Below are 15085 nucleotides of genomic sequence, written 5' to 3'. Positions count from 1 at the left end.
ATGATCTCAGATAAAGCAACCAGAAACTCTGGCGTCAGTTTTCCACGGTGAGGCTTTAATTGACATCATCTGTGTGGTGGTGTAAGAGTGGTGTAAGATCCCTTCTGAGTGAGCTTCACTTTTTGAAAACTAGTTTGATAGTATCATAGCCTGAGCCATGGTGGCAAGTCAGGGTTTTTGCCTCAGGACTGGTGCCTGCTAGGCCAGAAGAGGACATGGTCTAGAAGATAAAGTTCAGAGTGTGCGACTGAAGCACACTTTTACAGACCAGGTCAGGATTTTAGAAATAGCTAGTGAAGATGCCAGTCATCACTTCAGAAGTCTGCTAAAAAATCACCCTTTGGTAGCTGAGAAGCTACTAAGTCTTTCTAAGATTGGGCCTCATTCTAGGACTATTGGAGAGTCAAAATCTCTTCAGAATACACATGGTCCTTCAGAAGTCCTCCTCATTTTAGATTCCCAGATTTGTTTCCATGGGTTTGCCTCACTCCGAAACATATACACTTTTATTACGCAAAGTCACTGGTGTCACAAGGTGCTGCTGTGCCAATTCCAGAATGCGAGAGATTTAAGGGCATGTACTCATCCCTCTTAATGGTCATGAAGAAGAACGGCTTGTGGCGGCAGGTTATAGACCTCACGCACCTAAAATAATTTCATTAAATGAGAAGTTCAAGATGGAGACATTGTCTGTGATTCACAGGTGATACAGCCAGATGACAGGCTCATTTCTATAGACATAAAGATGCTTTCTTTCATGTGCCCATTGCAGGAGACTTCTGCAAGTTCCTTCGGTTTGCTGCATGTAAAGACCATCTCCAGCTCACTTGTCTACCATTCGGGCTTCCAACATCTTCTTGCATGTTTTCAACGTCTTACTGGCTATTATAGCCTTAATCAGGACAAGGGGCATAGGCATGCATCGTTACCTGGATGACCTTCTCCTACTGTCCCAAGACAGAGGGCAGCTGCTGGAGCACAAAGCTCAGGTCATTTTAATGCTCCTCAAATTTGGCTGGCTGCTGAATCTGAAAAAGAGCCACCTGGAGACCACTCAGTCTCTTCTGTACCTCAGGGCTCAGTTCAATACAGTCAAGAGCATCATTGTTTTGCCTCTAGAAAAGATCCCATGATCTAGAGCAGAGTACTCCTGGCCCTGTCTTCTTCTCACCTGTGAGCCTCTCAGTTTCTAAAATTATTGTCACTATGTGTCTACAGCTCCGCTGGTTAAGTGGGTGCTCTGGGGGACGTGGCCCTTCTAGAAGGGGTTTCTCTAGCAGTGGGAGCATTGGAAGCCAGGAAGCAGAATTCAGGTCATCTACATAACCTCAGTCACGAGGGAGAGTCTTTCCTGGTGGTTACAATGGAGAAACATACTCAATTGCCATTTCATTGCCCCATCTCCTGGATCACAATTACAATGCCAACAAAATGGGATGGGGAGCCTACTGTCTGTCAGAGATAGCTCTAGGCAGGTGGAGCTTTCACTCTCACAAGATTGTGTCAAACATTCTGTAGCTACAGGCAGCCTTCTGTGCACTAAAAGCCTTTAACCATGTGATGAAGAGAGTGTCAGTGCTCTTAGGCTAGACAACACTACGGTGGTCTGGTACATGAAGAGACAAGGGGGGACTCACAAACTTTCCCTATTACAGAAAGTGGAACCAATTATGTCTTGGGCTAGAATATTTTAGCCTACATTTTGCAGCTTATGTCCACGGAGTCCATAATATTTAAGTGGACTTTGCTTCGAAGAGTCCAATTGGACTGCAACAAATGGTCTCTCCATGTGGAAATTTTCAGGTGGATTTTGTCTTTGGGAGGCAGTTCAGAAGTCAATCTGTTCACCTCCACATGCAAAAACAAGCCCAAGAAGTATTATACGAGGGGGCCAGTATCTCCAGGTCTTCGGGAGAGATACCCTCATGGATCATTAAAAATTCAGCGGGCCTGTGTGTGTCCTCCAGTTCCAGTCATCCTCAGGTGTCTATGAAAACTCAGAGCAGAAGATGTGGAGGTAGTGGCAGCGATGCCATATTGGCCAAACAGGACATGGTTCCCCTTGCTAGTACAGTTCAGCTACCAGGACCCATTGCCCCTTTCCCTCAGGCTGGACCTTCTGTCGAAGGGTGCAATTCTACATCCATGGTCCGGTTGCATCTGATGTCTGGTTTTTAGAAAGGGGAGGCCTCGGCTGCTCCTGCAGAGTAATTTCAGCTCTCATGAATCCTAGGATAGTGAGCACAAAGTTTATGGAAGGATCTGGTCAAAGTTCGTGGAGTACATGTCTGCTGCTGATGGGTCATGTAATGATCCAGAAGTTCAAGATATTCTGGGCTTCCTCCAGTCAAATTTAGATCTGGCCTTATTGGTCAGTTCCCTTAGAGTACAAGTGTCAGCCTTTTTGGCCTTCACAGGTGTAACCTGGGCTAGGCATCCTCTTGTCTGACAATTCTAGGGAGAAACTGTAACGGAACCTCGACCCACACTGTGCTTGTGGGCTTCCCTCAGTATACAGCTTCCTTCAGTCATGATATCAGATTTTCCAGCCGCCCCCCATACAAAGCTAGCCGACAACTTAGCTTGTACTCGAACCTTCTTCTTTATTTAACAGTTTCACACCCAATTTATACACACATGAGCACATCCCCCCTCCTGATCAAATTACCCCATCAGGTCAGGGGTTGCCTGATTACATTATCATATGCAGATAAATTGTATACAGAAATAGAATTAACCGGAACCAATTATCTACCCATCTGGACAGAATAATAGAACAATGGGATACAGGCAGGCTTAACAGAATACACATCCCACCTCAATATATATTAACATAAATGTAAACACATAAACCCCCAGTAGATAACGGGTGAGAATATCTGCATATTCAACGATGTGTGGAAGACAGGTGCTTGAGCTGATGACATTAGCATCTGTTAAAAGTCTGACCAGCTGAAGCAGTCCTCATAGGTCCCTTAAGACAGACATTACTGTCCCATTTGAAGCCACCCAAACCATTAAATATCTGTCACATGGTGTCTGTCTTTCACTCCCAGTGATGGTGAGTCCCGTCACATATCTTCCCCCCCACAGGTAGACTAACCAGGTACCAGACCTCCAATTGGTCTGTGCCTGAGTTAGTTGGGTAACAAGTCCCAAAGAGTCAATCCATCATGGCAGCTTCTTTGACAAAGTTCCACATCGTTTGTAAGTTTGTCCTGGCAGGGCGCATAGAGCTCTCATAGCCGATCAGTCTGTGGAAGTCTGGTTTGGGCAGGCCAGACTGGGCTTTTTGGTCACCCTGTGTCTCTAATAGACACAGGGTGACTTACACATAAGAGGGGCCTAGGGGGCTGAGAGAGGTATTTTCAAACCTCTCTAAGGTAAGCTGTGTTCCACGGGACCCCCAACCAAAGTGACTCCCGTCACATCTCTCCCTTTTTTCGGAAGGAGACTAACACAGGAGGGGACCCCAAATGGGTTGACTTTGAAGGTAGTCTGTAGTTCCAGTCCAATGTCTGTACCCACACATTACCCCAAGCAAATTGTCCGGAACAGAGCATTACTCACCCAGCTATCCTCTGCCTCTCTCGTAGAACATACGGCAGGGAAGAAGCGTGGACTGGCCCTTCTCCCTGGAGTCCTTTCAGCCGCTGGAGAGGAAACAGGGTGGCTGGACTCACTTCCTCATGCTGTTGGGGACCTGGGCCGACTGCCCAGCATCCCTGGGATATAAAGGTGGAAACCGCAGTCCCATCCACTATCAAAGGAACTCCATCTTTTGTACGTTAAGGGCAGAGGCCAGTCGCACTCTGCTCTGTTGCCAGCTCTTCTGCGGGGTTGGTGTCATCATTCTGGGGCACCATCTGCTGCTGGTAAGGGGAGTCAGCTGCTCCATCTTCCTTACCCTCATCTGGCGGTTGGGACAACCTTTCTCCAGTACTGTCTCCCAGATGCACAGATCCTGGCTGGGGAGGGAAGACAGTTTCCTCTGCTCTGACTGATTGTTGGGGAGGGAAGACAACAACCTCCTCTCCCTTCTCACCCTGGGCCTCCGGAACTGCCACAGGTGAGGGGCAGAGGTTGTTGACTCTCTGTCTGGCTGCCAGCGCTTCAGCTGGGTGTAGAAGCTTCACTTCATCAGGTTGTCGCTGGGGCAAGGGGCCGATTTCCCCGGCTTCCTGGAACTCTGTAGCTGTTGTGGGTGCTGGGCAGAGATTGGTAGCACTCTGCCTTGTTGCCAGCACTTCTGCTGGGAACTCCACATAATCCACCCCGGCTAACGGTTGGGGAGGGAGACTGGCTTCCTCCACTCCCAGACTGTGGATCTCTCGCTGGGGAGTAAGGATGACCACCTTCTTCTCCGAACTGTGTAGCTGCTGTTGGGGAGTTATCACCACCTTCTCACCCTGGGCCTCTGGAACTGCCACAGGTGTGGGGCAGAGGTCTTGGACCCTCTGTCCAGTTGCCAGCACTTCAGCTGGAGAAGTTTCTTGTAACTCCACAGATGCTGCTGGCAGGAAATCCCATGTCCCTGTCAGTGGTGTAGCAGAAAGGACGGCTGCGTCCTCTCTGGGATCCTGTAGCTGCTGTTGGTTTTGGGCAGAGCTCAGTCAGTGGCCTTGCACACATCTTCCTGGGTCACCAATTGTTGCACGAAGAGGTCAGCAGCGCTATGCCTGGATGCCCGCTCTTCTGCTGTAGGCTCACTGGGAATCTTTGTTCCGCCTCAGCAGAAAAGTCTATTAAATCCCCAGTCTCTGGAATTGATGAAAGTCCAGGGCACAGGCTGGTGGCACTCGGGCCCAGTGCCAACATTTTGGCAGGTGATTTATCATCCAAATCATCTTCCGATGGAAAGTCAATTAAATCTGTGATCCGTGGTTGGGGAATGAAGATGGCTTCCTCTTCTCCCATACCTTTATCCAGCGGCTGGACAGACGCATTCCTTCATCCAAGCTTGTCCTGTGCAGAAACAGGTTCATCAAGGTGAGTGAGCACTTGCTGCATCTGCCAGAATCCAAAACCGTTGGTGCAGGTGAACAAAGCACACTATTACTGTGCCACATTGTCGATTCTTCAGTCAGGATTTCTGGACTGTCAGCTAGTACTTCTGGATATGCCCAGGCAAGGGGAGCCCAGGTCCAGTGCTGAGCAGAGTCTGGCAGCCGTCTGTAGGCGATATCCAGCTCCCATTCCTGATTGGCTAGAAACTCCAAATCTTCCAGTGCCCAGTGCCCTTCCAAGACATTCAGCGTCTGTTCTCTGTATTCCAAGATTTCCTCCAAACGCCACTCCAAATCGTTCCCGAAATCGGGGTCCTCAGACAGCCTCTTAATAACAGCCCCAGGCAGCCATAGCAAAAGCCTTCCATTGGGCTGTCTTCCGCTGTCCATGGGCACACTTGGGTTACATACCAGTGGAGGGGTCTATAGCTCTCATCCAAATGCATCTCCACCTGGACCAGCCTGCTTAACTCAGCTTTCCATTCCTTGTGTGGTTGTCTCCCCCAAAAAAACATTCCAGCTTCGTACTGCGACCAATACCTTTCCTGGAAGGAGGGGAGTATTTTTTCCCTGGTTTCGCTGCTCATGGGCTAGCATTTCTTTCCAGAGTTCCAAGTGGATTTAATCATACCATCTTAGCAGGACCTGCTCTGACACTGGTCCCCTGTGCTGTATCCGCATCTCTCGCAACCTCCTTCCGAATTCCTCTTCCATGGCGGGTGATATCTATAGCTCTCCTCTTCTGCTATCCGGACCTTGGATCCCGGTGGAGGTTTGGATGTCCCAGACTGCAGGAAGCATCCCACTGCTTGCCACCAATGTAACGGAACCGCGACCCACACTGTGCTTGTGGGCTTCCGTCAGTATATGTCTTCCTTCGGTCTTGAACATAGATATCAGATTTTCCAGCCGCCCCCCATACAAAGCTAGCCGACAACTTAGCTTGTACTTGAACCTTCTTCTTAATTGAACAGTTTCACACTAAATTTATACACACATAAGCACATCCCCCCTCCTTATCAAATTACCCCATCGGGTCAGGGGTTGCCTGATTACATTATCATATGCAGAGGAAGTTGTATACAGAAATAGAATTAACCTGAACTAATTATCTAGCCATCTCGACAGAAACAATAGTAAAATGGGATACAAGCAGGCTTAACAGAATACACATCCCACCTCAATATACATTAACATAAATTTAAACACATAAATCCCCAGTAGATAACAGGTGAGTATATCCGCATATTCAATGATGTGTGGAAGACAGGTGCTTGAGCTGATGACATTAGCATGTGTTACAAGTCTGACCAGCTGAAGCAGTCCTCATAGGTCTCTTGAGACAAATATTACTGTCCCATTTGAAGCAATCCAAACCATTAAGTATCCATCACATAGTGTCTGTCTTTCACTCCCAGTGATAGTGAGTCCCATCACAGCAACTATGTTCAGACCTCAGAGAAAGCCAAGGTTTCCCAAATAGGACCTCCCTCTTGTCTTTGATTCCCTCTCAGGAAGTGGTGCAGAGTGTGCTAGGTCTGTCTCTGTTATAGAACTCTCTATCAAGTCCACCTTTCTTGTGACCATTGTGTCAGTTTAAAGAGGCTCGGAAATTGGAGCCATAGCTTATAAAGAACCTTTCTTAACAGTCTTCCTAGATCGAGTGGTGCTGTTACCTGTGCTTAGACATGTACAATTTGTTTCGGTCCAAATATAAATTCAGACATATTTTTGGTTATTTGGAGATTTGGTAGCATCCAAATCTTGGAATGAAATAGTAACAAATTTAGATGCAATTCGTTTCATTTCGTAGATTTGTTTTCCAACGAATTCCAAATTTTCTGAATGATTCGAATATGGGTCGGTCAAAAAATGATTGACAGATTCAAATTCTATGTGAAGAATAGCTGGTTGTTGGGGAACATAGAAGAGGCGCCGCTGAAGTAAGCCACAACTTTATTGTATGACAAGCATAATACAGTAACTTACATGGGAGATTGCTCTAGTTCATTTTCCGTAGGAGGTGGTTCCTTGGATATTGTCCCCGGAGTTCCGGCCGTCCTGCAGCCAGGAAGTGACGATCCAGGAAGCTCAACCACGGAGCTAGTTAGACCGGAAGCCGCGATGGAACGCAAGCTAACCGGAAGTGACGTAACGCGTTTCGGAGCATGCGTACTCGGCTCCTTCCTCAGACGTGGATGACGGCTATCGTAGTCGGGATTTATATAACAGCAAGCTATGGAGGTTGCCATGGTAATGGTTATACGGCAGAGACATAAGGCAGAAATACCTACAAACTATTACAAATGTTACATGTATGCAACAAGTATATGAAATAATAAACTAAAAGATTAAAAACAACCTACTTATAGGCAAAAATCATATACACTTATCCCAAATTTGATTCGTATCTAAAAGCATATATAAAAGGAGGTGTCTCGTCCTTAGTAATGCATATAAAAAACAAAAAACAAATAACCATAAGGTAAGACTAAAATGAGGAGGGGGGAGGGAGAGGTTTTATGGAAATAATACCTATAAGGCACCGTGTCCATGTGCCACTTAAAAATCCCCAATAGATACCCATGTGAAAGATAAAAATGTATAGATATATATATATAAAAATGTATAAAAAGACAAGAATATATATATATAAAAAGATTAAAAGATAAAAACAAGAACAATAATTTACAGGCTGATCTACAAAATAGTATTAACGTCTAATTCCTCATTAAGTCCCCCGGGCGAGAGGACATTGAGGGCGTATATCCAGTAGGTTTCCCTGCTGCAAAGTCGTTTAAATCTTTCAGCCTCCGGAGGACCTTTAGGGATTGATTCAATCACCCAAACATATAGCCCTTCGGTCGACTTGGCATGGTGGTGAAGAAAGTGTCTGGGAACACTATGATGATCCTTGCCTTCCTGAATATAGCGCCTATGTTGGCCAAAACGTGCTCTTAAAGCCCGTATGAATATATATATATATAAAAAGATTAAAAGATAAAAACAAGAACATTGGGAAACACGGTATGTTTTTAATAACAACCCCTATACTCCCCACATTGTATTTTTCGGTCGCTATATCGACGATATCGTCATTATTTGGGATGGAGAGGCCTCTGAAGTCGCTAAATTTGTTACCCATTGTAACAACAATGATATGGGTTTGAGCTTCACTTCCGTGGTTGACCAGGACCATCTGGCCTTTCTTGATTTAGATCTTTACCACGAAAACCGGTTAGTGTTGGCAAAAAATTATACAAAGCCTACAGCAGGAAACTCTCTGCTGCACTACCGGAGTTATCATCATCCTCGTTGGCTTGATAACATACCTAAAAGCCAATTTTGCAGGCTGAGGCACAATTGTACCAAGATCTCTAACTACGAACAACAGGGAGTGGCTCTTAGGAATATGTTCCTAGAAAAAGGCTATCCGGAGAATCTTATTGAGCAAGCCTACTCCCAGTATGTTGTGCCCCAGACTGCAAAAGGTACTAGGCCTGGAGATGAGGGTATACAGGTGAGATTTACTACACAATTTCATAACCACCATTGGCAGATGGAGCGGGTAGTCAAAAAACATTGGCCGCTCTTGCTCCAAGACCCTCACCTCAAATCACTACTCCCCGAAAAACCCAGGTTCTCATACAGGAAGGCTCCTAATATTAAAACCAAAATTGCCCCTAGTAAGCTTAAATCCAAAAAGTTTACTTCCCCGTCCCTTACTTTCTTTAATATCACCGGCATGTACCAATGTCGAAAACCACTTTGTTTAACCTGTCAATTTGTTAAACATGGACAAAAAGAATTTGTGGTTAAGGGGAACAGGTATGGGATAAACGAGTTCCATACCTGTTCCTCTGAGTTTGTGGTCTATTGTTTGGTATGCCCGTGTGGTCTGCATTATGTTGGCAGGACCATACGGGCTTTAAGAGCATGTTTTGGCCAACATAGGCGCTATATTCAGGAAGGCAAAGATCATCATAGTGTTCCCAGACACTTTCTTCACCACCATGCCAAGTCGACCGAAGGTCTATATGTTTGGGTGATTGAATCAATCCCTAAAGGTCCTCCGGAGGCTGAGAGATTTAAGCGAATTTGCAGCAGGGAAACCTACTGGATATATGCCCTCAATGTCCTCTTGCCCGGGGGACTTAATGATGAATTAGACGTTAATACTATTTTGTAGATCAGCCTGTAAATTATTGTTCTTGTTTTTATCTTTTAATCTTTTTATATATATATATTCTTGTCTTTTTATATATATATATATATATATATCTATACATTTTTATCTTTCACATGGGTATCTATTGGGGATTTTTAAGTGGCACATGGACACGGTGCCTTTTAGGTATTATTTTTATAAAACCTCTCCCTCCCCTTCTCCCCTCCCCCCTCCTTATTTTAGTCTTACCTTATGGTTATTTGTTTTTTATATGCATTACTAGGGACGAGACACCTCCTTTTATATATGCTTTTAGATACTAATCAAATTTGGGATAAGTGTATATGATTTTTGCCTATAAGTAGGTTGTTTTTAATCTTTTGGTTTATTATTTCATATACTTGTTGCATACATGTAACATTTGTAATAGTTTGTAGCTATTTCCGCCTTATGTCTCTGCCGTATAACCATTACCATGGCAACCTCCGTAGCTTGCTGTTATATAAATCCCGACTACGATAGCTGTCATCCACATCTGAGGAAGGAGCCGAGTACGCATGCTCTGAAATGCGTTACGTCACTTCCGGTTAGCTTGCGTTCCATCGCGGCTTCCGGTCTAACCAGCTCCGTGGTTGAGCTTCCTGGATCGTCACTTCCTGGCTGCAGGACGGCCGGAACTCCAGGGACAATATTCAAGGAACCATCACCTACGGAAAATGAACTAGAGCAATCCCCCATGTAAGTTACTGTATTATGCTTGCCATACAATAAAGTTTTGGCTTACTTCAGCGGCGCCTGTTTTATTCTATTTTGCCGCCAGCGGGATTTCCTGTCTTTTGCCTGCCAGTGCTGCCCTGAACGTTGGCTACAAGTGAAAAGTCTGGAAGCACTCACCTGTCATCTGTCTGTGCTATTGGTGGACCTTCGCCTTGGTAACTAGCGCCCAACACCTATCTCTGAATGCTGTGCAAAACTACTCAGGTTGGTGCTGCTTCTCCCATAGGATTACTCCACGACGGACTTCCTCCCCCTGTTTGTATGACTCCATGTCACCTTAATGTGAGAGCCCCCACATATTGTGGGCCGTCTTTGGTATCACATGAAGTTTTTTGTATCACATGAACTTTCATCTGATATATTTGTAGTAATTGTCCGTTTATATTTTTATATATACATATTGTTTCTTTCAGCAATTCGCTCTAGTGATTCTCGCTAAAGCGTGAATTATTTTATTAGAGTGTGTCCTCTAGAATATATGCATATACTTTTTTTAAATTCTTTTTATTTCAATATGTGCATAAAAACGAACATTCCAAACGTCCTTTCAACAAAGGGACAAAACAATATAAAATAAAAAAAATTATACAATATCCAAATAATTATCTGTTTACTTAGTATTCATAATCTCTTTATGCCAAGGTATATCCATTTAGCTTAATTGATCGCCGTTGTCCGGGTGTGCCCCAACCCCTTGCTCCATTGCATTCATAGATTTATTTCCTCATCATACTATGTGCATCCCTCTATATCCTCTTAGTTATCTCCTTATATTCAACCATTGGTTAATGTTGATTCACTCCAATTATCCAGAATTGTATTATATTTCGTTGAGCTTCCTCTATGCATATACAATACTTTTTCAAATGGTAAAATCTGATTTACCGCTCTTATCCAGTTCTTAACAACAGGGGGCTTCACTTGAATCCAATTAACTGTGATTGTTTTCCTTGCCATAAACAGCGTTTCTCTAAGCATTATCTTGTGATATCTAGACCATGTTATTTCATCTAATATACCCAGCAAACAGGTTTCTGGGGTCAAAGGTACAGGCATATTCAGGACAGAGGATAATATTTGAATTATTTCCTGCCAGAATCTTGATATTACTGGACAAAACCACATAATACGTATAAAGTCTGCCCGCTTAGCACTGCATCTCAAACATTTAGGAGATGCAATGCTTTGCATTGCATAAAGTCTACTTGGAGAGAGATATGATTGATGTAGCATATATTATTGTATTAACCTATTGTTTGCTGCTGGTGATACATATAAATGGGATGAACAGGCTTCTTTCCAATCTTCATCAGTTAAATTGGGAATTATTTCCTGCCATTTTGTTCTTATTGCCAAGGGATTCATTCCTGAATTAACCCTGGTTAAATGTACATATATTTTAGAGATTAATCCTTTAGGGCCCTGGGACCTAAGGATACCAATCATTGGATATCCAGCGATCCCAGGTTCCAAAACTCCAAATTGCGCTTGTAACGCATGTCGCAACTGTAGGTATCTATATAATGAGGTATGTGGTATATCATATTTCATTTGTATATCTGAAAAAGAGTACATATGTATTATGTCATATACGTCTGCAAGGACTGATATCCCTTTTTGTTCCCAGAACTGATACTCTACCAATTGTTTCAGTTGATTAAACATTGGGTTTTGCCATAGTGGGAAATCCATGTTTATTTGTGTGTTTCCCTCTATACGTTTTGCCTCTCTCCATATTGTACGAGCTAATGTTAACATTGGTATTTGCTTATATTTTAATTTATTCAAAGGTGCTTCTAGGGCTATAAGTAAATTATCGATTTGTAAAACATGAGCCAGGTGTGATTCTACCATCTGTAGTGTTACTGGTACTATCCATCCTGTGAGATGTTTAAGTTGTCCAGCGAGATAGTATCTGTATATATTAGGAAGTGCCATACCTGCTTCTGTTTTAGCTCTCTGAAGTGTGGTTAACTTTATTCTATTTCTACCCTTTCCCCAAATAAATGTGGTAAATAGGGCATCTATTTTTTTAAAAATAGTTTTAGGGACTATAACCGACATATGTGAAAAAATGTATAAACATTTCGGTAATAGGACCATCTTGATTAAATTTATTCTCCCTGCAACTGAAAGTGGTAATTTAGCCCAAGTAGCTAATTTCGTTTTAATTGTTGTCATGAGTGGATTAAGGTTAGCCTGTGAAGCTGCTTGTGGTAATCTTGCAATATTTATTCCCAGATATTTGAAAGAGGACACTACCTTTAATAAACTTGAATCCTTGCTTAGTGTGAGTAGTTGTGGTTGCAATGGCATAAGAGAGGATTTTTGCCAATTAATTTTAAGGCCTGAATAAGAACCAAATAGTTCTATTATATGCATAGCTGCTTCCAATGATCCATGTGCATCATTTAAATATAAAACAAGATCATCAGCATATAATCCCACTATATCTATCCTTTCTGCCAATGTAATGCCCTGTACAGAAGGGGTTTGCCGAAGTCGAAGTGCCAAAGATTCAATAGCTACTGAAAATAAGAGTGGTGATAGAGGGCATCCCTGCCGGGTGCCTCTATATAATTGTATGGCCTTTTTGCTGCTGAAGTCAAGTGGGCATCCCATAACCTCTCATCCCCATCCAAGTTACTAACCCTCAATAAACCACAAAAACAAAGTCACAGACTGTTCTCTAGGACCGGAAATTTGCGGTGATCTTACCCCGAAGTGGGAGTGAGTACCAAGTTTAGACAGGTATTCGCTCCCCCCTCCCTCCCGAAAGATGCCAAATGTGGCAGCTGAGAGGGGGAGGAAGCAAACAAGCGGAACTTCCCCTTTTGGGTGGAGCTCCGCTTTAAAGGACAGTGCTCAAGTCAACAGCTAGTGCTGGGCTATCTTTTTGGAAAGCCCAGAATCACCTGTAACACAGTGTTAAGTAATAAATATTTTCTTTTCTAAAATGAAAACTTAATTCACGTAAGAAAAATGACATGGAAGATCCTTTATAAACCCCCTTATTTCTTGATCCCCTAGCAGTTTTCTTCAATGCAAGCCCTTCGTACCCCCCACTCACTGACGTCACAGCTTAGGAGGACTCGACTTTCTGATTAACTCTGAGCCCTGGAAACCACCAGTGCAGATGAGCCTCCACCAGCACCCAAACCTGCCAGCTACCAGGATCAGGATCGTACAGAGAGGCCAACCCATGTGACATGCCTTTATACATTTACTTCTTGGGTACATACCATTGGATGTGACCGTTTGAAGCTGGTGGGGTGTTGTTGCGTCCATGGATGGTCCTGAACGGCCCTTTTTGGTTTCTATGATGAAATAGGAGTTGATGAGACACAGTAGCCTGCTGTGACCTCCCGTAATAGGAGATCTTTGTCCTCTGGTAAGAGTACATCTTGTATATGGTGGCGGTGAACTCACAAGGTGGAGGGACCCCATTTGAATTGGGAACACAGAGAAAACAATTGTTCATGTGTATTATGAGTTTGACACTTGGACTCACTATTTATTACTTTTGATTCTGTATCTAGCACAACACTGCTTTTGTAAGAGTTTTCTTCAATGTGCAAGACCGGGTTTTTAAACTGAAAACTCAGTCCTGTAGATTACATTTAGATGAGCTCTGTGCACTCCCTATATACAAAGTGCAGACAATATTTGTCTGGTAAGGACCTCAACAACATCTGCCCACAGTGAGGGTTATGGAAGTTTAATTAGAAGAGAAGAGCTACATCTTAAAAAAATTAGAAAGTAGAGAAAGCAACGTTTGCACGAGATCCAAGTGTAGAAGAGTATGAAGGATCTATAGTACAAACAAGTGGTTGGAGCATTGGAAAGTCAATGCATATAAAAAAAAAACAAAGACATTTCCAAGCTCAACTTACCAACCAGCCGAATTGACCTGTCCAACAGTATGTGTTAAAAACAGGGGATCCAAGATGGCGCGGGCGGCGCTCCAGGAAGAAGAAAGGGACTATGATACTGATTCAGTGGCGGACACTGAGGACATGGTAGGTGATCCGGACCCCTTAGATCACCCCCTGACATACAAGGATATGACAGCGATAGCTGCAGACATCAAGAACTCCTTTGCAACAGCTATAGTGGATTTGAAGGCAGACATAACCAGGCTTTCAGATCAAATGTCTGCTGTGGAAAAGACTGGGAGACACAGAGACAGAGGATCAGGAAGCTGGAGGATGTAGCCCTGACACACTCCTCTCATCTTATAACTATGAACAGGCAGATCGAAGACCTTGATAACAGGGGCCTCAGTAATAATGTTCGGGTGAGAGGAATCCCAGAATCTGTTGACAGAGATTAAATTAAACCTGCACTACAGTCTGTGTATAACAGTCTTCTGGAACGCCCTGAGGAATCCCCTATAGACTTTGAAAGAGCACATAGGGAGCTGCGCCCCAAGGCTCCAGATGATGCTCCCCCCAGAGACATAATTTGTTGCCTCACCAGCCACCATCTGAAGGAGGAAATATTATCAAAGGCTAGGCAGAATGATCGTATTCTTTTTAATGATCGACCTATACAACTTTTTTAGGACCTCTCCCCCATCACCTTAAATAATAGGAGGGCCCTCAATCCCTTGCTGGAAGTTCTTAGAACAAAAAACATTAAGTATAGATGGAAGTTCCCCTTCGCCTTACAAGCCACGTTTGGAGGTAAGCAACACCTACTGCGTACACCAGCAGAGCTTCCTGACTTCTTTGCTAACCTGCACCTTGAGGAAATTGAGCTTCCAGAGTGGTACGCGTAGTTCCTGATCCCCTTGCCCCAAGATGCTCACCTGGTCGCTCCCCCCACTACAAGAAGGGGAAACAGCAGAGGAAACGCGAGCTCAACTCTCTGTTTGGATCTTTGCCCAATACCCCTAGAACCCCTAAAAACAGAGATCGTCCTTGATCATTTTCCGTGTGCCACAAGCCTCTGACCATCTTCTTGTCCACGCATTTTTTCCTCTTCCCATTAGTTCATACTCAATTTCCCTGGAACCTATTTTTTCTTTTTGTGCATGTTGCCCAGTTCATGCTATTTTGATATCTCCATTTTCTGTATAAACCTTCTCACTAAACCATAGTGCATATTTTTGGCCGCTAGGGGGCGACAAAGT

The 15085-nt window shown here is 43.9% G+C and overlaps 1 protein-coding gene across 1 annotated transcript in view; it reads right to left on the bottom strand.

Annotated features, from left to right (window-relative positions):
• LOC309553046 (uncharacterized protein) overlaps window positions 1-15085 on the bottom strand; it is a gene marked incomplete at both ends in the record, with an annotated part of 81118 nt that overhangs the window by 46062 nt on the left and 19971 nt on the right. The window contains one exon of the mRNA XM_082253945.1: window positions 514-645. Coding sequence (XP_082110071.1) covers window positions 514-645 — 132 coding nt within the window. The remainder of the gene's footprint in view (window positions 1-513; window positions 646-15085) is intronic.

Source organism: Pelophylax lessonae, assembly GCF_965119305.1.
Source record: "Pelophylax lessonae genome assembly, chromosome: 4".
In the NCBI taxonomy this organism is placed as follows: Eukaryota; Metazoa; Chordata; class Amphibia; order Anura; family Ranidae; genus Pelophylax; species Pelophylax lessonae.
Note: the sequence above shows the minus strand (reverse complement) of the source record. Positions and strands in the feature narration are given on the sequence as shown.